This window comes from Elephas maximus, chromosome 1 (assembly GCF_024166365.1).
Source record: "Elephas maximus indicus isolate mEleMax1 chromosome 1, mEleMax1 primary haplotype, whole genome shotgun sequence".
Taxonomy (NCBI): Eukaryota; Metazoa; Chordata; class Mammalia; order Proboscidea; family Elephantidae; genus Elephas; species Elephas maximus.
This window is the reverse complement of record NC_064819.1, coordinates 176,703,070-176,727,684: the sequence shown is the minus strand read 5'-3', so window position 1 is coordinate 176,727,684 and position 24,615 is coordinate 176,703,070. Positions and strand designations below refer to the sequence as shown.

The 24,615-nt window shown below is 38.6% G+C and overlaps 1 protein-coding gene across 9 annotated transcripts in view; it reads left to right on the top strand.

The window, feature by feature from the left end:
• Positions 1 to 24,615, top strand: part of CDK19 (cyclin dependent kinase 19) — a 190,539-nt gene that overhangs the window by 34,444 nt on the left and 131,480 nt on the right. For 4 of the 9 annotated variants that reach the window (XM_049898882.1, XM_049898890.1, XM_049898930.1 and 1 more), the window contains one exon: positions 13,405 to 13,480. In XM_049898882.1, coding sequence (XP_049754839.1) covers positions 13,405 to 13,480 — 76 coding nt within the window. Of the gene's footprint in view, positions 1 to 5,745; positions 5,876 to 9,353; positions 9,433 to 13,404; positions 13,481 to 24,615 lie in introns of those variants that run through there. The other 5 variants (XM_049898947.1, XM_049898940.1, XM_049898901.1 and 2 more) reach the window with 3 other exon arrangements.

Genomic DNA, 24,615 nt, shown 5'->3' with positions numbered 1-24,615 from the left:
TTCACTTTCACAAAATTTAAAATCAAGTTAATACTTGTACAGTTTTGTTCAGTATTACTAAAATCCATAAAAAACAGAAAATTTTAGGTAGAACTAAAGACTCTGAATTTCGTTCTCCCTACCCTTAACTAAGAAGTAGATGTAATTAAGAAAAGAGTGCATTAGTATAAATGTATGATATGTACTATATGCAGTGTGATTTTCTCAGACCTAGCTTCACTATGGTTTTCTTCATGGGAAGGTGTCCAAGTCATTATTCATATGTTGTATTCTTCTCTGCTGCTCTTTTCAGTAAAAGATTGCTTCAGAATAAATTGAGAGGCATCCTAGTCCATGACTCATGAGTGGAGGATAGACATTCTTCCTATAGGTCCCATGTGCCAAAAAACGTTAGTTTTCAGTATGCTAATTATCTCTTCAGAACTTGTGAACATGCTCTTCTCTCAAGTTAGTTCTTGTTGTAGTAGAGAAATAAACACATCCCACGTACTTATAAAATATGTTTTTATGGAAACTGTCTTAATGAGTTACTTTTTAAGAAAATAGCATGGAGTAATGCTTCTTTGATTTTTTTTCTAAAGAAACATTTTATCATTTATATGCCAGATATTTAGATACTACTTTCTGTGAATTTATGCAATTATTTATGAACCCTTTTCAGATGATACTTGAAGAGTTTTTTTTTTTTAAAGATCTGTATCAGCTAACGTAATATACTTTTAGACATAAAGTTAATGAAGTGGCTAGTTTTAGCTAGATTCTGAATGAGAATTAGAGGAATGGTTTCTTAAATCTTCTGGAAATTGTTTTGATTTCAAGTAAATGTCTACACATTATACCTTATATTGAGGATGTACACCATATGTGAAGTTACCAAACCCAGTGCCACTGAGTCGATTCCGACTCATAGTGACTCTATAGGACGGAGTAGAACTGTCCCATAGAGTTTCCAAGGAGTGCCTGGCGGAGAATTTGAAATGCTCACCCTGTGGTTAGCAGTCGTAGCACTTAACCACTACACGACCAGGGTTTAGGGTAAAAAAACAAACAAACCCATTGTTGTCGAGTCGATCCCGACTCATAGTGACCCTATAGGATAGAGTAGAACTGCTGCATAGTTTCCAAGGAATGCCTGGTGGATTTAAACTGCTGACCTTTTGGTTAGCAGCCGTAGCATTTAACTACTATGCCACCAGGGTTTCTGAAGTTAGGGTAGTACAATTTATTAAATCTCTACTGTGCCCAGCATAGAATCACTCCATTTTATGGGGAACCCAGTTTTACTATCGTTTTCACCTCCCACCTACTCAGAGGAGCTGCTTTTTTTTTTTTTTTTAACTAGATGAGATAGAATGAGTTTGAGGCTATTTATTTAGGTAACCTACAGTATTACCTCCTAAGCTTTTTCTCCTTTTACTCTTCTAGCTACCATTTTGAGGATATTTTCTATTTACTAATACTCATTAGACTAGAAATAATTTTTTGAAGGCCTTTTCATATTTCCCTTTAAGGCTAGTTGGCTATTTTCACCACTGTTGGATTATGTACTCTCATGTTTGTTTAGAAGCCCTAGTGATGCAGTGGTTAAGTGCTTGGCTGCTCATTGAAAGGTCAGCGGTTTGAATCCACCAGCCGTTCCATGGGATAAAGATGTGGCAGTTTGTCTCCGTAAAGATTTATAGCCTTGGAAACCCTGTGGGGCAGTCGTACTCTGCCCTATAAGGTTGCTATGAGCCAGCATTGACTTGATGCAATGGGTTTGGTTTGGATTTTTTTAATGTTTGTTTAGCTAATCCAGCTGGTGTATTTTGTTACTAATTGAGGATCACAATAAATTATCCTAATTAGTACTGTAAATAAGGTAAAGTACTGCTTGTATCAGGGCATAGGTAGACTTCCTCCCTCTCAAGTTCTATGAGAAGTTGGGATTAAATGGATAATTATAGAAGTATTTTAAGTGATGGATTCAGGCACTTTTTCATACAATACCTTTTACTTAGTATCTGTGCACATTACTTAGTTCCTCTACTCTGTCGTGAACTTCTGTAGGGCAAAGATATACCACAATATATTATTGCAACCTATGTAGTACCCAGTATGTACTACATTAGGTACTCAAGAGCTATTTGTTGAATGAAAAGCTTAGTTCTAGACACTTACTGTGAATGTCCATCTTATTAGAGAAGGCAGATAGCCAGTAATTAAATTTAGTCATCTAATCAATTGGTCAAGCCATCAAATATTTGAGTATTAGTTACAAGGCATTATGATGGTTATGAAGACACATATATAGTGTTATTTGCTCAGAGAAAACTAAATAACCATATAACAAATGTGAATTTCAAATACTTGTTCCGTTTTTGTTGATATGTATTTACCAAAAACTCATATTCCTGTGTTCCTTTGTAAGCATTCTAATTGAAATGTCTCTTCATGGACTTCTTCCATACAAAAAAAAAAAAAAAAATTACAATTTTGATGCAAGAACTGAGCCTTTGGTAGGTGCTGGACACTGTGCTAGGTGCTTTATATATATTATCTTCAAGATACTTTTGCAAGGGAAGTATTATTCCTGATTTATAGATGCAAAAACTGATAATTTGAGGGTATAAATAATCAATTAGGTGGATGAATTAATATAATAGATGTATGATTCCATAGCCCAAGCTCTTTCTATCACAGAGTATGAAAAGATGCCCTGTGTATAGTGCAGAGACCTGCTTCGTGAATGCACGGGAGACAGCTTTGACCTAGGGTTATAAAGAGGCTGGTGTATTCACAGAATTTCTGAAAAGCTTGACCTTGTTGGATGGATAGGAAGAATAAGGGGATAGAGGTCAGGGAGATCAGTTAGTGTGGAGAAGACTGAGGGCCAAAAGCAGTGAGTATGTTGTGATTGACAGTATAAAAATTTCAAATGTAGTAGTAAAATTCAATTGAACAAATTTTTCTTTTATTTTAAACAAGGCCCCTCCTTTCCCATTTTGTTTTTCTTAAACAAAATAATTTTTCCTGGGTTTGCATATGGCGTGTTGAGTATGAGAGAGCAGATCACAAAAACTATTGTGTAAATCCCAAGCTCATTTTTGCCTACTGGGTTAGAACAGTCAGTGCAGCAGTAACTGAGGGAGCAGAAGGGCTGGGGGAAAATGGAAGATCTCAGGAATCCTAAGAAAAAGATTTTCCTAAAATCTGGTATATTTTATTTGTTCCTTTCTCGTATCTCCGTTAAAAAAAAAAACCCAAATCCACTGCTGTCCAGTTGATTCTGACTCATAGTGACCCTATACCCCACAAATGTCCGGCAATATGCCACAGAGTTACAAAAGGTCTATAGGAGGTGTCATTGTTTTCAGGGAATTTAACATTTCATTGGGAAGACAGGTAAAATAATCTAATTAGAAACCACTTAGCAGTATTAAGTACCAAATAATGCAGTATACAGTATAAGTATTTTTGGAAACTTCTCCTTAAATGATGTTCTTCAGGGTTATGTCCTAGGCCTTCCTTTTTTTTTCCCACTTTTCATGCACTCTTTGGGTGATCTTTTCTACTCTCATGACTTCAATTTCTAAATACTTCCCTGTTTTTAGCCTGCATCTCCATTTTGAGCTATAGGTTCATTGAAGTACCTTTTGGACATCTCCATTTAGGTGACACCACAGTCCTATCAACTTCACCTTCCTTCAAACTTCCCCAATCTGTTGTTCTTAACTCAGTCAATGGCACCACCACTATCACATAGTTGTCCAGGCCGGAAACTAAGAAGTGTTTTTATTTTTATTTCTTCACTACATGTTCTGTTAATATTGTTTCCTAATTATTGTTTAAATCCAGCCACTTCTTTTTATTCCCTCTGCTACCATCTTCATTTAGACTGCTTTCACCTCTCTACTACAGAAGCCTGTTAACTGGTCTCCTTGGGCCATCGTCTCCTTCAGATTATTCACAGAAACACAGATTGCTTAGAATCCTTATCTTTTGTTCGTGGATTGGAGTTCAGTTTTCTTATACAGTTTACCTGCTCTGCTTGATCTGGCCCTGTTTGCTTCTTCGGCTTCAACTCTTAGTACTTGCTTGTACCTCTCTAAATGAGCTGCGTTGAACTTCGGATGCATTGTGCTTTGTTGCCTGTGAATCTTGACACACGCTATTCCCTTTTCCCTGGAAGTGGAATATGAAGAAATGAAAATATTTCCTGTAGTGATTAAAAGCACAGACTCTGGAACCAGCCTGCCTAGGTGTGAATCCTGGATCTGCCATTAACTAGCTATGCCATCTAGGGCAAGTTACTTAACTACTGTGTCAGTGTCCTCGTCTGTGCAATGAGGATGGTAGTAGTACCTGCCTCCTAACATATTGCGAGGATGAAAGAAGATAATATAGTTGAGGCTCTTAGAACAGTGCCTGCCATGTACTAGGTACTCTGTAAGTGTACTATTATTATAACAACTCTTACTGTAAATGTGTTGTAGTACTGATAGCATTAACCTTTGTTTTAAGGTTAACCTAATGATAAAAGAAAATATACCGTTTTCCCTTCATAAGTTAGGAGTTTATTGGCTCATTACGTTGGTATTTATCTTTGCTCTTGGATGAGGAGCAGCTTTATTTTCCTAACTTCTTATTTTTCACCTTTTTAGTGTTAGAAATGGATCTCAGGTTGAGAGTCCTATGGAACGGATCATTTGACAAGGTTCGGGTTACATTGAAAGAAATTTATTACAAAGAATTACATAAATGTATATATAGACTAATTCAGGTCAACCTATGTGGAAACTTTTAAAAGAAAATTATTATACAAGTAGTTGATGTTCATTAAAGAAGCCATGGTGGTGTAGTGGTTAAAGCACTTGGCTCTGACTGAAAGGTTGGTGGTTATGAACCCTGCTGGACAGTTCTACTCTGTCCTGTAGGGTTGAAATGAGTCAGAATCAGCTTGATGGCAATGAGTTGGGGGTATTTTTAAAATGTTCATTACAGAAAAATTAGAAAAGCATCTATTGTTAATATTTTGGTGAATGTACACTTATTTTCTTGCAGAAATGAGTATGTGGTTTTATAATTTGCTTTTAAAAAATGTCATGAATGCTTTTCTATGACTACAGCATCTGCAACATAATTCTTTTTTTTAATTAATTTTTATTGTGCTTTAAGTGAAAGTTTATAAATCAAGTCAGTCTCTCATATAAAAACCTGTATATACCTTGCTATACACTCTTAATTGCTCTCCCCCTAATAAGACAGCACACTCCTTCCCTCCACTCTTTCTCCTCATGTCCATTTAGGCAGCTTCTGTCCCCCTCTGCCCTCTCATCCCCGCTCCAGACAGGAAATACCCACATAGTCTCATGTGTCTACTTGATCCAGGAAGCTCGTTCTTTACTAGTATCATTTTCCATCCCATATTCCAGTCCAATCCCTGTCTGAAGAGTTGGCTTTGGGAATGGTTCCTGTTTTGGGCTAACAGAAGGTCTGGGGACCATGACCACCGGGATCCTTCTAGTCTCAGTCAGACCATTAAGTCTGGTCTTATGAGAATTTGGGGTCTGCATCCCACTGCTCTCCTGCTCCCTCAGGGGTTCTCTGTTGTGTTCCCTGTCAGGGCAGTCATGGGTTGTACCCGGGTACCATCTACTTCTTCTGGTCTCAGGCTGATGTAGCCTCTGGTTTATGTGGTCCTTTCTGTCTCTTGGGCTCATAATTACCTGTGTCTTTGGTGTTCTTCATTCTTCCTTGCTCCAGGAGTATTGAGACCAATTGATGGATCAGAGATGGCCACTTGCTAGCGTTTAAGACCTGCAACATAATTCTTCATGGTTGATGGTTGACTTTTTACCTTCTGATTTATGTGCTGTGGTGATTAGAGTTTCAGGTAAAGTTTTCAAAGGAATTAGCTTTTTTCTTTCAAGTATGTTTCGGAAATGGTGGTTTACAAAGATCAAGTGGTTTGGATTCTAGTAAGGATACTTACTATATTAGGAAAGAGACATTGTTATCACAGAAGTTAAGATCAAATAGGGAAACATGCAAAAACTAAATTTTTCGGAAAAGACATTCCTCCGTGGCCTAGGTTTGACAGAAACTTAAAACTTACATATATATTTCTGTTTAAAGGGTGTTGCTTTTTGACATCTTGACTTAATTTTTTATTTTATGTCTTTAGCTTTCATTGATATTATGATTTGAGATGACTTCATAAAGACTGAAAATTAAAAATGCGCCTGCGGGAAGCAGTTTGATGATCTGGTGCCGGTACCATCTGATCCGGCGATCTAGTTCTCTCTGACCTGACAGTGCTGGACTTGGGGATGACAAAATATTGATATGTTTCTCCTTTTTTCTAGAAGAAAATAGTTGGTTTCTGGTCAATTTTTAATATGATTATTTTGCCAGTAAAAATATTGGTGTTTGAATATCACTGTAATATTCATTTAATTTTTCAGAATATATTTCTTATCTTTAGATTTATAATTTTAAGAGAAAGTTTTCCAGATTGTCCTATTACTGTGAAAATATTTTTTAAATTGATTATAACTAATAAACAAGTGTACTTCAATGCAACAAATGTTTAGTTCCTACCATTTGCAGAGTGCTTTGTTAGCTCCTCTAGAATATACAGAAATGAGTGAAATAGACCCCTTCCTCAGCTGGGAGTGGAGTAAGGGGCATAAGTCAATTCCAACTAATTATAATAAAAAAAAAAATAAAGTATGGTAAGTCATTGTGACAGTTTTGAACAAAGTATTTGCACTACCAATTACGTTCTTGCGAAATGTCATCTACTGCCAAATCTAATAACCTCTTTTCTGTTCTCTCCTATTTAACCTTCTGTATTTAATGCTTTTGGCCACTTACTCTTTAAACCTTGTTCCTTGAATTCTGTATACTGCTTTCTTACTGTTTTTCTCTTTAACTCTCTAAACCAAACCCAAAACCAAACCTATTGCCATTGGGTCGATACATGCTACCCCATGTAACAGAGAACTGCCCCATAGGGTTTCCACAGCTGTAATCTTTATGGAAACAGTCTGGTACATCTCCGTGGAGAAGCCGATGTGTTTGAACTGCTGACCTTTCAGTTAGCAGCTGAATGCTTAACCACTGTGCCGCCAGGGCACAGATTCAAGACATATAACAACCAAATATTATGCGTGAAAACCGTGACTGAATTGTGGCTCAAATAAAAACAGCTATAAAAATTTATTTGTAGGAGATCTGTGAAAATTTGAATATGCACTAGATATTATGTTTTTTTTTTTTAATTTTTATTTTATTAATTTTCTTAAATTAATAGGATAGTGGTATTGTGGTCATACAAGAGAATGCCCTTATACTTAGGAGATAAAGGTTTAAGCATTTGGGCATGGCATGTCATGACATTTGCAATTTAATTTCATATGATTGAACAACAACAAGAAGCATGTTTATGGACCAAGATAGATAAACAGATAGAGAGATATAGAGAGAAATAAAGCAAAATATGGAAAAATGATGGCTGAATCTGGATTGAGAGTATGTGGGTGTTCATTTTTCTGGAGTTTCAATTTTTCTGCTTTTATGAAACTTTTCTTACTAAAAAAAAATTGATGAGGAAAGGAACTAATAAGCAGCAGTTACAGAGTTAAGGTCTTAAATCTCTAGCTCTCCATTTATGTGTCATCATTCCTCTATCAGTTCTCTCTACTGAGCTTTTTATTTCAACAGTTCGAGGTTAGCATCCTCAGAAAGTTATGCATATTCATGAACAACCTTTCCTCTTGCTGTCCCACACTTTTCCCCTCAAATGAAGTATCTTTAATGTTTTTCAACATTTCCAAATTTTACCATCTTTATGGATATTTTCCATACATTAAGCTCAATTCATGCCCAAACCATTTTATTAACTTTTCCAAACTTGACATCTCCTGTGATATTTTCTCAGTTAATGACATTGCCAGTTACGCAATTAGACAAAGTAGAAACTTCATCCATTTTCAGCATCCCTCTTCTTCAAATACAGAGTCAAATTGGTTACTAAATTCTGTCAGTTCTGTCCAAGAAATGTCTTTTGAATCCATTATTATTCTTCTCTGCCGCTACTCTAATCTAATCTCCCATCTTCTCTTATCTGGACAGTTGATACAACCTGCCAAATGTTTGCCTGGCCACCCGTTTCTCTTCCCAGTTGTCTTTTCAAGCAAAGATCTGTTAATGTTCCTTCTATGCTCTAAAAACCTTTGACTCCAAACTGTTTACATACGAAGTGCAAGCTTCTTTGTAGGACTCATATGGTCCCTACCCTTTTCTGGCACGGTTTACTTTTCTAACCTAACCCCCTACCCATCGTTATCACACATTCTGCTCTTCAGCCGTACTGAATACCACCTATTTCCTGAAAATACTTCTGTTATTTTTCTCATGCCATACTTCTGCTTGGGAAACCTTGGTGGCACAGAGGTTGAGATCTACGGCTGCTAACCAAAAGGTTGGCAGTTTGAATCCACCAGGTGCTCCTTGGAAACCCTATGGGGCAGTTCTACTCTGTCTTATAGGGTCACTGTAAGACAGAATCGCCTCAATGGCGATGTTTTTTTTTTTTGTTTATACTTCTGCTTGGCATTATCTGACCTTCTTCTCCCCCTCTGCCCGGGGGATTTCTCCCTTCAAGGCATAGCACATGCAGTACCTTCTTAAGGTTTTGAAAGAATTATTAATCTCATTCTCTCTGTGCCTGTTACACATACTTCATGAGGGTGGGAGTGTGGGTGTGTGTGTCATATCAGAGCTTTTGTTTATATTTCTTCCTCACTCAAGTGTCTTTTCTCAGATGGATTGTGAACTCCCTGATATCTAGGGTAGTGAGTCTGTAACAGTCCTTAAGAGTTTGGCCCACTGTTGGGACACATAACATAAGCTTAAGAATTATTTGTTGATTGATATAAAATAGTAAGGTTCTTCTGTTTTTTCTTATAAACAAAAAAGGATTTTAACGGTCTTATTTGAAGACTTTAAGATCTTCCCCTCAGTCTTGCTTGAGTTTGAATTCATTCGTCTTTTCTTAAAAATGCTTCTAAATGATTTGTCTGCTGTAGGTCCTTGGGACTAGAGATGGCCAGAGCTGGTCTGGACAGCTGGTAGTATTATTGATTGGAGCCAAAGAGTCTTGGGCCTGTCTAATTTTGATAGTAACAAAAGGGGTTTTGGTTAGATCTTAACTATACCTGTGCATATAGACTGCTGAATGATGCTTCAGTTGATTGAGGGGCTGGCCACTAAGTTTGGACATTATCAAAAGGTATGAGTGTTTTTTTCATTAAACCAGTTCCTAATATCTCATTTAAGAGGTGTTCCTACTGGACTTGCTTCTCTAGGCTTGAGAAGTTCTTCCCTGAAGTGCATTTAAATTTTACTACTGAGCCTGGTTTTCTGGGATAAAGCTTTCCTTTTAAGGTAATGATTTCTACTCTTTGTACAAATATGTGCTTCTTATTTTTCTACTATCTATAGAATTGCATTCATCAAGAGTTTTCCAGAACATAGTGCCTCAGATGGAACACCTAACAGGATCAAGCCTCTGCCAAATTTATTTTTCTATTTGGTTGTTACATAGTGTTCCCATTAAACAATTGTTTTTCATTATGACTAGTGAAAGTGAAGCTTGTATGGTTTTGATAAACATTACAGACGTGTAGAAGAAAGGTCTTTAAATTTAAGATAATTCAGTATAGCATATATCCATTTATATGCTACAAGTATGTTGTTTTTAATTATCTTGAATTTACGTAGTAACTTCTTTTGTTTATTTTCAACAACATGCAGTTGCTCTAATCGTACTATCTAATATGCACTAAAATTTGGAAAGCAGTTTCCCTGAAGGCTAAATATTTTGAGATTGCTGTGTCTGTCTTTATGTTATTTAGAAATAAAACAGTTTTAAGGAAGAACTAAGCTAGTTTATTATAACAGTGTGGGGCAGTTTCACCTGCTTTTCAGCCTTGTCATGCAAAAGAGCAAATTGTGTTTTTATGACGCTTAATATTATATGCACCTGAGACATCTGATCTGTGGGAGTTGAATTGCCACCTCCACTTGGAAGAACTCCTGGAGAGGCGGTATACACGTGCAATGGGAGCAATAAAGCTTCCTCACCCTGTGTGCAAGTCATTGAAATGTTTCTAGATGTTATGGTGAAAGATGCATCTTTAATCTTTGTAACTAAGGTATTGGCATCTGACCAAAGATTGGCATTGATATAATACAGTGCCAGGCAGTCCCATATGCCCTCTGGGACCCTGCTACTTCTTCATATGGCAGACCTCAGAGGTGCCACATCACTTGCCATCTGACAGTTCATGTACAAAAGAGAAATGGTAGTGATATACATACTTTCCTTCATTCTCAGTTTAAAAGCTGCACATCCTAAATATTAAGATCTTTGAGTATTTTATTAATGTAACAGATGGAAGTTACATTTAAATTAATTAAGTGCAATAATTGCTGGGTTTGTCCCTTGTTCCTATCTGTGTAATTCAGAGTAAGAGGCCTTTTGCTTCAGCCTGTTCTGCTCAAGCATTCAAATTCCTTTGACAGCCTGGATGTGAAATTCAAAAGCCATTAATGTGATGTGTTGATTTTGCACTTTTTGACTTCCTGCAAAAATCTTATAGTTTCCATAGCAACGATAACCTATCCAGATTGTGTAATTTTCTTTACAGTATTAAAAATAAAACTGTGCAATTACATGAGCTTCTGGAGTACTTCATTTAGAAGAGCTGGGGATTGAAATATTTCTGATGAAAAATTATGGTTCCATATGAAAATTTTGTCAGAAAGCTGATATAATTTTCTTTCAAGAATTTGTTAATTGTAAATATTTAGTAATTAATACCTGGGAGTAGGCTTAATGGGTAATGTATAAAATTTACATTATAAGCATTGTGATAGCATCTCAGGCACATGTGATTTTACTTACAGGTGCTTTTAAGGTAGAGGGGGACATTTGACTTTAGTTACATTTAGTTACATTCAGTCACCTGCTGCTTGTGTTTCTTAGTGATTTCTGGGTGGTTGGATTCTGGGTGGTTGGTTTCTGGGTGGTTGGAACAAAGCCTAGTTTTATGTTGGGGGGAAACAGAATGGAGAGAAAGAAAAAATAGGATCACATAGGCTTTTCCTATTTTTGACTTTGTTCTTTTAAGACAAGCCTAAGATATCACTTTGAAAATACTCAAGATTGTTTTAATAGGTGAATATTTCTAGAGTATCAAATTATTTGGGCTTTTTTCTTTTTTCCTCTGCTTTTAATAAAAAAGATAACATAGTAGTAGCACTCAAGTTAGCTAAAATAGCTCCTTGTAAATACAACTGTTTTTCATTTTTTATTACCTCTAACATAGGTATATATGTATGTGTATTTTTATGTAATATCATTTGTATATTTCATCTAGAGTATACGGTAAACATTTTCAATGTTTCTAATCTTCATGGCTTTCATTTTAAGAATTGCATAACAGTCTATCTTCTTGACATATCTGGTGTATTTTGTTTATCAAAATGCTACTTATTTCCTGAATGCCTCTTATTGGAAAAAAAAATGGGTATAATTTTCAAACTGATCACTGGAGAAAACCATAATTCAATTATTTGCCCAAAACACAGATAATGGTGAAAATCTTCAAAAGGCGCATAAAGTGATTGTATTTAAAAAATTTGTTTTTGGTGAAAATATGCATAGTAAAACCCACTCCTATTATATTGTTTCTAGACATAACGATCCGATGACATTGGTTATTCTTCACATTGTGTCAACATTCTTATTATTTCTAGTTGTTTCATTTCCATTTACTTCATCTTCCTGGGCACCCCACCCACCCCCCAACTTTCTCTTCCATGCTTTTAAATAGCTTTTGATCCTTTGGTCTTATACACATGATTTTTTTTTTTTTTAAGTAACCCAATACTGAAGGGTGACAATCTTTACTCTTTGGACTAAACAGTTACTTAGTTTAAAGGTGACTTTCAGAGGATAGATTTAATTCACGGTTTGAAGAGTAACTCAGGGCCATGGTGTTGGAATTCCACTAGACTCAGTAGGTCCAGTGCCTTTGGAGTCTTTAAGGTTTTGAAGTTCTGTTGCACATTTTTCTCCCTTTTTATCAGAATCCCTCTATTACACTCCTGATCAGACTGTTGAGTAGTGGTAGCCAATAAAACGATGTTTTTAAAAATGTTTTTAAATGCTTTCTTTGCTAGTAAACACAGAATGGGGAAAATGAGGAATAGCTGAGTAATACAGATGCAGCGTTATTAGGCACTACGTTTGACAGGGAAACCCTGGTGGTGTAGTGGTGAAGTGCTAGGTCTGCTAACCAAAAGGTCGGCAGTTTGAATCTGCGAGGCACTCTTGGAAACTCTATGGGGCAGTTCTACTCTTCTATAGGGTTGCTATGAATTGGAATCGACTCTACAGCAGTGGGTTTGGTTTTTTGCTTTTGGACATTTGACAAAGACCACACAAGGCTCTAACATAATCAAAAGACAAAACTTGGGGCGTATGGGTTATGCCCCTGTTATCCAAACAGCCCATGGTATGAACTACAGTCAGGGCATTCAGCTGGGGCCTTGGTGTGGTTCTGGTGTAAGTACCCTGAAGATACTGTGTTGTACCAGCCACTTATCTCATACTGTTAGAAATTTTAGGGGATTTATTGCCGTTATTGAACTGCTGTCTTCTCTTGGTTAAGCACCCTGATAACTATTAAGGTTCCCCAGAATTCCTAATCCTATCTCATTATTTGACGAATCCACTTGTAACTACTGGGTTTCTCCCAGAGTTCCTGAAAATGGGAGGTTGGTGGCTAGAATTTTTGAAGTCTTTTGAAGGCTGTTGGCTGATGTCTTAGGGCTTTTGAATGTTCTCTCTTCTAGATGAGAACCAGGATGTACCAGTGGGTCAGCTAACATTCTTCTATGGCTCCTCCCTCATAAATGCTTCTGTACTATGGAATTACTTTAAACCAATCTGGGAGTTTGTGTCTGTCATTTATATTTGTAGTGAATGTAACAGAATGCTTTCATAGATTCAGATATTAAGACAGGAGTAGAATTATCTTGCAATATGCTTGGGTTTATATTTATATTTATGCTTGTTTATTCTTTGTTTAGTATCCTGTTCTGTTTCAATTTTGAATTTCGTGTTTTGACTCTGTTTGATGTTTTCAGTGTGACATGAATATCTTTTGGTATTTCATATATTTCTGTATTTGAAATACTTTCACCAAAAATATTGAGCAAGGCATGGCGTAGTGAGAGTGTTTACATATCATTGCGAAGACTTAGTACATTTCCATTGTTTTTGTAGTTACAATTTTAACCTGAAAGTAATTGTAGAAAATATAATGATTATTTTTTGTTCATGTGCAGAAAAGATGAAAAGGAATATGCGTTGAAGCAAATTGAAGGCACAGGAATATCCATGTCGGCTTGTAGAGAGATTGCAGTAAGTGGATATGAATACAGTTATTTATTTTATTATTGACATTGGTGATGATTTGTTTTAATATGAAATAGGTTGTTAATGTATGCAATACTTGGTTATTTCACAGACATTAATTTAAGGATATTTTATATAAGATAAGAAAAGCTACGTAAACTTTTTAATTACTTGACAATAATCTTTGAACATTTTTAAAATGATATTTAGGATTTGTTATCTTACAGGTACTGAATTAAGTGATAATTTAATTGACGTCTATTTTTTCTGTAATCATAGGATTGGTGTATGTCTATAGAGAAAGGAGAGACAATATTAGATCTTATGAATTTATACTTTTCTGAAATACATATTTTTGTGGTAGAATCTACTAGTTGTTACAAAAAGAAAACCATCATAAGTGTAAGCCCTTAAACATAGCTCCTTTTCTCTTTTATCTTTATCTGACACACCTGTGCATTTAAGAAATGACTTTCGATGAGTACCTAACATTTACCTGGGTATCTGTTAAGCGCTTTAGAAATATTAATTCATTTAATCTTCACAACAGTTTGGTGAAATAGGTAATTTTAATATCCCTGACTCGACGGCACTGGGTGGGATTTTACAGATCAGAAAACAGAGGGAAAAAAAACATAATTATGATGGTGAAGCCTTACTATTATATTACCTTATTTTAGTATTTTAGTTCTTTAATTGTCGTTGTTAGTTGCCAAAGAGTTGATTCCGACTCGTGGCAATGCCATGTGTGCAGAGCAGAACTGCTCCATAGAGTTTTAAAGGCTGTGACCTTTTGGAAGCAGATCACCAGGTCTTCTTCTGAAGCACATCTGGGTGGATTTGAACTGCCAAACTTTTGTAACTTTTTTTTTTTAATTGAACTTTAGATGAAGGTTTACAGAACAAGCTAGTTTCTCATCAAACAGTTAATACACACATTGTTGTATGACATTGGTTAACAACCCCACAACATGTCAGCGCTTTCCCTGCTCAACCCTGGTTCTCTGTTACCAGCTTTCTTGTTCCCTCCTACCTTCCAGTGCCTCTCCCAGGGCTGATGCGCCCCTTTAAGCTTGTTTTGTTCCTTTGGCCTGTTCAGTCTTTAGCTAAAGGTTGAACCTCAGGAGTGACCTCATTACTGAGCTGAAAGGGTGTCTTGGGGGCATACTCTCAGGGTTTCTCCAGTCTCTGTAAGGCCAGCAAGTCTGGTCTTTCTTTTGAGTTGGAATATTGTTCTACATTTTTTCCGAACCACTGGCCTTTTTTGTTGTTGTTGTTAACTTTTATTAAGCTTCAAGTGAACATTTACAAATCCAATCAGTTTGTCACATATAAGTTTACATACGTCTTACTCCGTACTCCTACTTGCTCTCCCCCTGTTGAGTCAGCCCTTTCAGTCTCTCCTTTCGTGACAATTTTGCCAGCTTCCCTCTCTCTCTATCCTCCCATCCCCCCTCCAGACAAGAGCTGCCAACACACTCTCAAGTGTCCACCTGATATAATTAGCTCACTCTTCATCAGCATCTCTCTCCCACCCGCTGACCAGTCCCTTTCATGTCTGATGAGTTGTCTTCGGGGATGGTTCCTGTCCTGTGCCGACAGAAGGTCTGGAGAGCATGGCCGCCGGGATTCCTCTAGTCTCAGTCAGACCATTAAGTATGGCCTTTTTATGAGAATTTGGGGTCTGTATCCCACTGATCTCCTGTTCCCTCAGGAGTTCTCTGTTGTGCTCCCTGTCAGGGCAGTCATTGATTGTGGCCAGGCACCAACTAGTTCTTCTGGTCTCAGGATGATGTAGGTCTCTGGTTCATGTGGCCCTTTCTGTCTCTTGGGCTCTTAGTTGTCGTGTGACCTTAGTGTTCTTCATTCTCCTTTGCTCTAGGTGGGTTGAGACCAATTGATGCATCTTAGATGGCTGCTTGTTAGCATTTAAGACCCCAGACGCCACATTTCAAAGTGGGATGCAGAATGTTTTCATAATAGAATTATTTTGCCAATTGACTTAGAAGTCCCCTCAAACCATGGTCCCAAGACCACCGCCCTTGCTCCGCTGACCTTTGAAGCATTCATTTTATCCTGGAAACTTCTTTGCTTTTGGTCCAGTCCAATTGAGCTGACCTTCCACGTATTGAGTGTTGTCCTTCCCTTCACCTAAAGCAGTTCTTATCTACTGATTAATCAATAAAAAACCCTCACCCTCCCTCCCTCCCTCCCCCCTTCGTAACCACAAAAATATGTGTTCTTCTCAGTTTTTACTATTTCTCAAGGTCTTATAATAGTGGTCTTATGCAATATTTGTCCTTTTGCCTCTGACTAATTTCACTCAGCATAATGCCTTCCAGGTTCCTCCATGTTATGAAATGTTTCACAGATTCGTCACTGTTCTTTATCGATGCGTAGTATTCCATTGTGTGAATATACCACAATTTATTTACCCATTCATCCGTTGACGGACACCTTGGTTGCTTCCAGCTTTTTGCTATTGTAAACAGAGCTGCAATAAACATGGGTGTACATATATCTGTTTGTGTGAAGGCTCTTGTATTTCTAGGGTATATTCCGAGGAGTGGGATTTCTGGGTTGTATGGTAGTTCTATTTCTAACTGTTTAAGATAACGCCAGAAAGATTTCCAAAGTGGTTGTACCATTTGACATTCCCACCAGCAGTGTATAAGAGTTCCAGTCTCTCCGCAGCCTCTCCAACATTTATTATTTTGTGTTTTTTGGATTAATGCCAGCCTTGTTGGTGTGAGATGGAATCTCATCGTAGTTTTAATTTGCATTTCTCTAATGGCTAATGATCGAGAGCATTTTCTCATGTATCTCTTGGCTGCCTGAATATCTTCTTTAGTGAAGTGTGTGTTCATATCCTTTGCCCACTTCTTGATTGGGTTGTTTGTCTTTTTGTGGTTGAGTTTTGACAGAATCATGTAGATTTTAGAGATCAGGCGCTGGTCTGAGATGTCATAGCTGAAAATTCTTTCCCAGTCTGTAGGTGGTCTTTTTACTCTTTTGGTGAAGTCTTTAGATGAGCATAGGTGTTTGATTTTTAGGAGCTCCCAGTTATCGGGTTTCTCTTCATCATTTTTGGTAATGTTTTGTATTCTGTTTATGCCTTGTATTAGGGCTCCTAGGGTTGTCCCTATTTTTTCTTCCATGATCTTTATCGTTTCAGTCTTTATGTTTAGGTCTTTGATCCACTTGGAGTTACTTTTTGTGCATGGTGTGAGGTATGGGTCCTGTTTCCTTTTTTTGCAAATGGATATCCAGTTATGCCAGCACCATTTGTTAAAAAGACTATCTTTTCCCCAATTTACTGACACTGGTCCTTTGTCAAATATCAGCTGCTCACACGTGGATGGATTTATATCTGGGTTCTCAATTCTGTTCCATTGGTCTATGTGCCTGTTGTTGTACCAGTACCAGGCTGTTTTGACTACTGTGGCTGTATAATAGGTTCTGAAATCAGGTAGAGTGAGGCCTCCCACTTTCTTCTTCTTTTTCAGTAGTGCTTTGCTTATCCGGGGCTTCTTTCCCTTCCATATGAAACTGGTGATTTGTTTCTCTATCCCCTTAAAATAGGACATTGGAATTTGGATCGGAAGTGCGTTATATGTATAGATGGCTTTTGGTAGAATAGACATTTTTACTATGTTAAGTCTTCCTATCCATGAGCAAGGTATGTTTTTCCACTTAATGATGTCCTTTTGAATTTCTTGTAGTAGAGCTTTGCAGTTTTCTTTGTATAGGTCTTTTACATCCTTGGTAAGATTTATTTCTAAGTATTTTATCTTCTTGGGGGCTACTGTGAATGGTATTGATTTGGTGATTTCCTCTTCGGTGTTCTTTTTGTTGATGTAGAGGAATGCAAGTGATTTTTGTACGTTTATTTTATAACCTGAGACTCTGCCGAACTCTTCTATTAGTTTCAGTAGTTTTCTGGAGGATTCCTTAGGGTTTTCTGTGTATAAGATCATGTCATCTGCAAATAGTGATAACTTTACTTCCTCCTTGCCAATCCGGATACCTTTTATTTCTTTGTCTAGCCTAATTGCCCTGGCTAGGACTTGAAGCACAAGGTTGAATAAGAGCGGTGATAAAGGGCATCCTTGTCTGGTTCCCGTTCTCAAGGGAAATGCTTTCAGGTTCTCTCCATTCAGAGTGATATTGGCTGTTGGCTTTGCATAGATGCCCTTTATTATGTTGAGGAATTTTCCTTCAATTCTTATTTTGGTAAGAGTTTTTATCATAAATGGGTGTTGGAGTTTGTCAAATGCCTTTTCTGCATCAATTGATAAGATAATGTGGTTTTTGTGTTTTGTTTTATTTATGTGATGGATTATATTAATGGTTTTTCTGATATTAAACCAGCCTTGCATACCTGGTATAAATCCCACTTGATCATGGTGAATTATTTTTTTGATGTGTTGTTGGATTCTATTGGCTAGAATTTTGTTGAGGATTTTTGCATCTATGTTCATGAGGGATATAGGTCTATAATTTTCTTTTTCTGTAATGTCTTTACCTGGTTTTGGTATCAGAGAGATGGTGGCTTCATAGAATGCATTAGGTAGTATTCCGTCATTTTCTATGCTTTGAAATGCCTTCAGTAGTAGTGGTGTTAACTCTTCTCTGAAAGTTTGGTAGAACTCTGCAGTGAAGCCGTCTGGGCCAGGGCTTTTTTTTTTTGGAAGTTGTTTGATTACCGTTTCAATCTCTTTTTTTGTTATGGGTCTATTTAGTTGTTCTACTTCTGAATGTGTTAGTTTAGGTAGGTAGTGTTTTTCCAGGAATTCATCCATTTCTTCTAGGTTTTCAAATTTGTTAGAGTACAATTTTTCGTAGTAATCTGAAATGATTCTTTTAATTTCATTTGGTTCTGTTGTGATGTGGTCCTTCTTGTTTCTTATTCGGGTTATTTGTTTCCTTTCCTGTATTTCTTTAGTCAGTCTAGCCAATGGTTTATCAATTTTGTTAATTTTTCAAAGAACCAGCTTTTGGCTTTGTTAATTCTTTCAATTGTTTTTCTGTTCTCTAATTCATTTAGTTCAGCTCTAATTTTTATTATTTGTTTTCTTCTGGTGCCTGATGGATTCTTTGGTTGCTCACTTTCTATTTGTTCAAGTTGTAGGGACAGTTCTCTGCTTTTGGCTCTTTCTTCTTTTTGCATGCGTGCATTTATCGATATAAATTGGCCTCTGAGCTCTGCTTTTGCTGTGTCCCAGAGGTTTCAATAGGAAGTATTTTCATTCTCATTGCATTCTGTGAATTTCCTTATTCCCTCCTTGATGTCTTCTATAACCCAGTCTTTTTTCAGGAGGGTATTGTTCATTTTCCAAGTATGTGATTTCTTTTCCGTAGTTTTTCTGTTATTGATCTCTAGTTGTATTGCCTTGTGGTCTGAGAAGATGCTTTGTAATATTTCGATGTTTTGGACTCTGCAAAGGTTTGTTTTATGACCTAATATGTGGTCTATTCTAGAGAATGTTCCATGTGTGCTAGAAAAAAAAGTATACTTTGCAGTAGTTGGGTGGAGAGTTCTGTATAAGTCAATGAGGTCAAGTTGGTTGATTGTTGTAAGTAGGTCTTCCGTGTCTCTGTTGAGCTTCTTACTGGATGTCCTGTCCTTCTCCGAAAGTGGTGTGTTGAAGTCTCCTACTATAATTGTGGAGGTGTCTATCGCACTTTTCAATTCTGTTAAAATTTGGTTTATGTATCTTGCAGCCCTGTCATTGGGTGCATAAATATTTACTATGGTTATGTCTTCCTGATCAATTGTCCCTTTTATCATTATATAGTGTCCTTCTTTATCCTTTGTGGTAGATTTAAGTCTAAAGTCTATTTTGTCAGAAATTAATATTGCTACTCCTCTTCTTTTTTGCTTATTGTTTGCTTGATATATTTTTTTCCATCCTTTGAGTTTTAGTTTGTTTGTGTCTCTAAGTCTAAGGTGTGTCTCTTGTAGGCAGCATATAGATGGATCGTGTTTCTTTATCCAGTCCGTGACTCTCTGTCTCTTTATTGGTGCATTTAGTCCATTTACATTCAGCGTAATTATAGATAAGTAAGTTTTTAGTGCTGTCATTTTGATGCCTTTTATGTGTGTTGTTGTACAATTTCATTTTCCCACCTACTTTTTTGTGCTGAGGCATTTTTCTTAGTAAATTGTGAGATCCTCATTTTCATAGTGTTTGACTTTATGTTATTTGAGTCGTTACGTTTTTCTTGGCTTTTATCTTGAGTTATAGAGTTGTTATACCTTTTTGTGGTTACCTTATTATTTACCCCTATTTTTCTAAGTAAAAACCTAACTTGTATTGTTCTATATCGCCTTGTATCACTCTCCATATGGCAGTTCAATGCCTTCTGTATTTAGTCCCTCTTTTTGATTATTGTGATCTTTTACCTATTGACTTCCATGATTCCCTGTTATGTGTATTTTTTTTTAATTAATCTTAATTTGTTTGTTTTTGTGATTTCCCTATTTGAGTTGATATCAGGATGTTCTGTTTTGTGACCTTGTGTTGTGCTGATATCTGATATTATTGGTTCTCTGACGAAACAATATCCTTTAGTGTTTCTTGTAGCTTTGGTTTTGTTTTTGCAAATTCTCTAAACTTGTGTTTATTTGTAAATATCTTAATTTCACCTTCATATTTCAGAGAGAGTTTTGCTGGATATATGATCCTTGGCTGGCAGTTTTTCTCCTTCAGTGTTCTGTATATGTCATCCCATTCCCTTCTTGCCTGCATGGTTTCTGCTGAGTAGTCTGAACTGATTCTTATTGATTCTCCCTTGAAAGAAACCTTTCTTTTCTCCCTGGCTGCTTTTAAAATTTTCTGTTTATCTTTGGTTTTGGCGAGTTTGATGATAATATGTCTTGGTGTTTTTCTTTTTGGATCAATCTTAAATGGGGTTCGATGAGCATCTTGGATAGATATCCTTTCGTCTTTCATGATGTCAGGGAAGTTTTCTGTCAGGAGTTCTTCAACTATTTTCTTTGTGTTTTCTGTCCCCCCTCCCTGCTCTGGGAATCCAATCACCCGCAGGTTATCCTTCTTGATAGAGGCCCACATGATTCTTAGGGTTTCTTCATTTTTTTAAATTCTTTTATCTGAGTTTTTTCCAGCTATGTTGGAGTTGATTCCCTGGTCCTCCAGATGTCCCAGTCTGCATTCTAATTGCTCGAGTCTGCTCCTCTGACTTCCTAGTGCGTTGTCTAATTCTGTACTTTTATTGTTAATCTTTTGGATTTCTACATGCTGTCTCTCTATGGATTCTTGCAACTTATTAATTTTTCCACTATGTTCTTGAATAATCTTTTTGAGTTCTTCAACAGTTTTATCGGTGTGTTCCTTGGCTTTTTCTGCAGTTTTCCTTATTTCGTTTGTGATGTCTTGAAGCATTCCGTAAATTAGTTTTTTGTATTCTGTATCTGATAATTCCAGGATTGTATCTTCATTTGGGAAAGATTTTGATTCTTTTGTTTGGGGGGTTGGAGAAGCTGTCATGGTCTGCTTCTTTATGTGGTTTGATATGGACTGATGTCTCCGAGCCATCACTGGGAAACTAGTTTTTCCAGAAAATCCCCTAAAAAAAAATGCAGTCAGATCCCTATCAGAGTTCTCCCTCTGGCTCAGGCTATTCGGATGTGAATGAAGCCGCCTGGGGAGGGTGGGGAGGGATCAGAGAGATAGGAGAGTAGCACCTCAGAATATAGCCAGAGTTGCTTGTCTTGCTTGGAATGACTATTATATCTGAGATTCCCGCGGGGCGCGTAGCCTATGTGTGCTGGCTGTGTGGAGATTGCCCCCGGGGGGTCTGGCCCGCTGGAGTTACGGTCATATGCTTCTCTGTCAGCCCCACCCCCAACGTTAAGGTTCCCCTGCTGGGACGGTGCACTCTCGACTCCACAATCAGTCGCTGTCTCCTGGGGACTTCTCGTCCCGCCAGCCGCGTCGCCGTGCCGCCTCCGTGAACCGGCTGGGCCCCTCCCGGGGTTAGTTCAGGTGAGTGGAGCAGCTCCCCGTGCTTGTGCCGTGACCGCGTGTCCCGTCTGGGACGCTGCTCTCCGCGCTCCAAGACCAGTCGCTGCCTCCCGGGGACTTCTACCACCGGCTGCGTCACCACGCCGCCGCGCGAACGGGCTGGGCCCCCTCCCGGGGTTAGTTCGAGGGGGGAGCAGCTTTCCGTGCTTATGCCGTGCCTGCGCCCAGCCAAAATCCCGGCGGGACGGTTCCCCGGCTGGGACGCTGCTCTCCCCACTCCAAGACCAGTCACTGCCTTCCAGGGACTTCTCCCACTGGCTGCGTCGCCACGCTGCCCGCGCGAACCGGCTGGGCCCCCTCCGGGGGTCAGTTCAGCGGGGTGGAGCAGCTCTCCGTGCTTATGCCGTGCCTGCGCCCAGCCAAAATCCCGGCGGGACGGTTCCCCGGCTGGGACGCTGCTCTCCCCGCTCCAAGATCAGTCACTGCCTCCCGGGGACTTCTCCCGCCGGGTGCGTCCCCACGCCGCCCACGCGAACCGGCTGTGCCCCCTCCCGGAGTGAGTTCGGGGGCTAGGGCTGGGCCCCTTGTTTGTGCCATCTGCTCCCCTGGGCTCTGCCCCAAATCGGGTGCCGAAGGTTACCTGACTGGTACGCTTGCTCCAGGCTCTGAAAACAATCGCTGCTTCCCCGTATTTGTTCGTTCTCTGACTCTAAATCTGTGTTTGTTGTTCAGGGTTCGTAGATTGTTATGTATGTGATCGATTCACTTGTTTTTCCAAGTCTTTGTTGCAAGAGGGATCCGAGGTAGCGTCTACCTAGTCCGCCATCTTGGCCCCGCCTCCGACTTCTGCCCACCACTGACCTTTTGAGTAGTAGTTGAGTGCTCAACCATTTGTGTTACCCAGGGACTCCTCCTAGTTCTTTAATAAAGGTAGCTTATTATTACTATGATAGCACATCCATTAGAAATTTCTGTATCTAAATTGTTAAATATTTAATATTGTCTATAACCATTGGGAACCCCCATAGTGTATTGGTTAAGAGCTATGGCTGCTAACTAAAAGGTCAGCAGTTCAGATCTACCAGGCACTCCTTTGAAACTCTGTGGGGCAGTTCTACTCTGCCCTATAGGGTCACTATGAGTCAGAGTCTACTCAACAGCAACAGGTTTGTTTTTTTGTTTTTTTCAATTACCATTAGGGATTTCTGTCTCTAATTGGATAACTATAACGTACATTGCCCACGGTTACATGCTTCTGCTTCACTCACGTGGAAGTTCTCCTTCATCACTCTTTGTCATAAGTGTGGTGCAAAGAACACATCAGGCAAGAAACTGATAGACCTGGGTGTCTTTCTACCTTAGTCACTGCCAGCTATGAGTACCAGTTTCCTTACCTGTGTAATAACAGAAATATAAAATAAAAAAACTGGTCATAAATTCTTTGATTACAGAATGAGAGTTCCTTATTGGACTGTGCACACTTTGGGGAATAGGGGCTGTCTTAGTTATGTAGTGCTGTGTCTTCGAATCCACCAGGCGCTCCTTGAAAACCCTGTGGGGCAGTTCTACTCTGTCCTATAGGGTCGCTATAAGTCGGAATCAACTTGATGGCAGTGGGTTTGGTTTTTGGGTGTCTTCATTGTTGTCTTAGTTATCTAGTGCTGCTGTAACAGAAATACCACAAGTGAATGGCTTTAACAAAGAGAAATTTATTATCTCACAGTCTAGAAGTCCAAATTCAGGGCGTCAGCTCCAGGGGAAAGCTTTCTCTATCTGTTGGCTCTGAAGGAAGGTCCTTCTCCTCAATATTCCCCTGCACTAGGAGCTTCTCTGCACAGGAACCCTAGGTCCAAAGGATGTGCTTTGCTCCCAGCGCTTCTTTCTTGGTGGTATGAGGTCCCCACTCTCTGCTTCCTTCTCTTTCCATTTATCTCTTGTAAGATAAAAGGTGGTGCAGGCCACACTCCAGGGAAACTCCCTTTACATTGGATCAGGGATATGACCTTAGTAAGGGTGTTACAACCCCACCTTAATCCTCTTTAACATAAAATTACAATCACAAAATGGAGGACAACCACACAATACTGGGAATCATGGCCTAACCAAGTTGACACATATTTTTGGCAGACACAATGCAATCCATGACATGCTGCTATAACAAAAATACCTCAAATGGGTGGCTTTAAAAACATAAATTATTCTCTCGCAGTTTAGGAGTCTAGAAGTTCAAATTTAGGGCACCAACTCCAGGGGAAGGCTTTCTCTCTCTATCAGCTCTGGGGGAAGGTCCTTGTCATCAATCTTCCCCTGCTCTAGGAGGTTTTTAGCACAGGAACCTTCGGTCCAAAGGACATGCTCCACTTCTGGCTCTTCTTGCTTGGTGGTAATGAGGTCCCTCTGTCTCTCTGCTCACTTTTTTGTATCTCAAAACAGATTGACTCAGGATACAACCTAATCCTTAGACTGTGTCCTGCCTCATTAACACAACTGCCTCTAAGCCTGCCTCATTAACATCATAGAGGTTAGGATTTACAACACATGGGATAATTACATCAGATCACAAAATGGAGAACAACCATACAATACTGGGAATCATGGCCTAGTGAGGTTGATGCACATTTTTGGGGGACACAATTCAATCCTTAACAGGGGCCTTGTCTTTTTATCCCTAGTTGCTAGGATAGTGCCTAGCACATAGCAATGTTGTTGTTGTTGTTAGGTGCCACAGAACGGAACACTACCCAGTCCTGCACCATCCTTACAATCATTGTTATGCTTGAGCCCATTGTTGCAGCCACTGTGTCAATCTATCTCGTTGAGGGTCTTCCTCTTTTCCGCTGACCCTGTACTTTACCAAGCATGATGTCCTTCTCCAGGGATTGATCCCTTCTGACAACATGTCCAAAGAATGTAAGATGCAGTCTTGCCACCCTTGCTTCTAAGGAACATTCTGGTTGTATTTCTTCCAAGGCAGATTTGTTCATTCTTTTGGCAGTCCATGGTATATTCAGTATTCTTTGTCAACACCACAATTCAAAGGCATCAATTCTTCTTTGGTCTTCCTTATTTGCTGTCCCGCTTTCACATGCATATGATGCAATTGAAAATACCATGGCTTGGGTCAGGGACATCTTAGTCTTCAAGGTGACATCT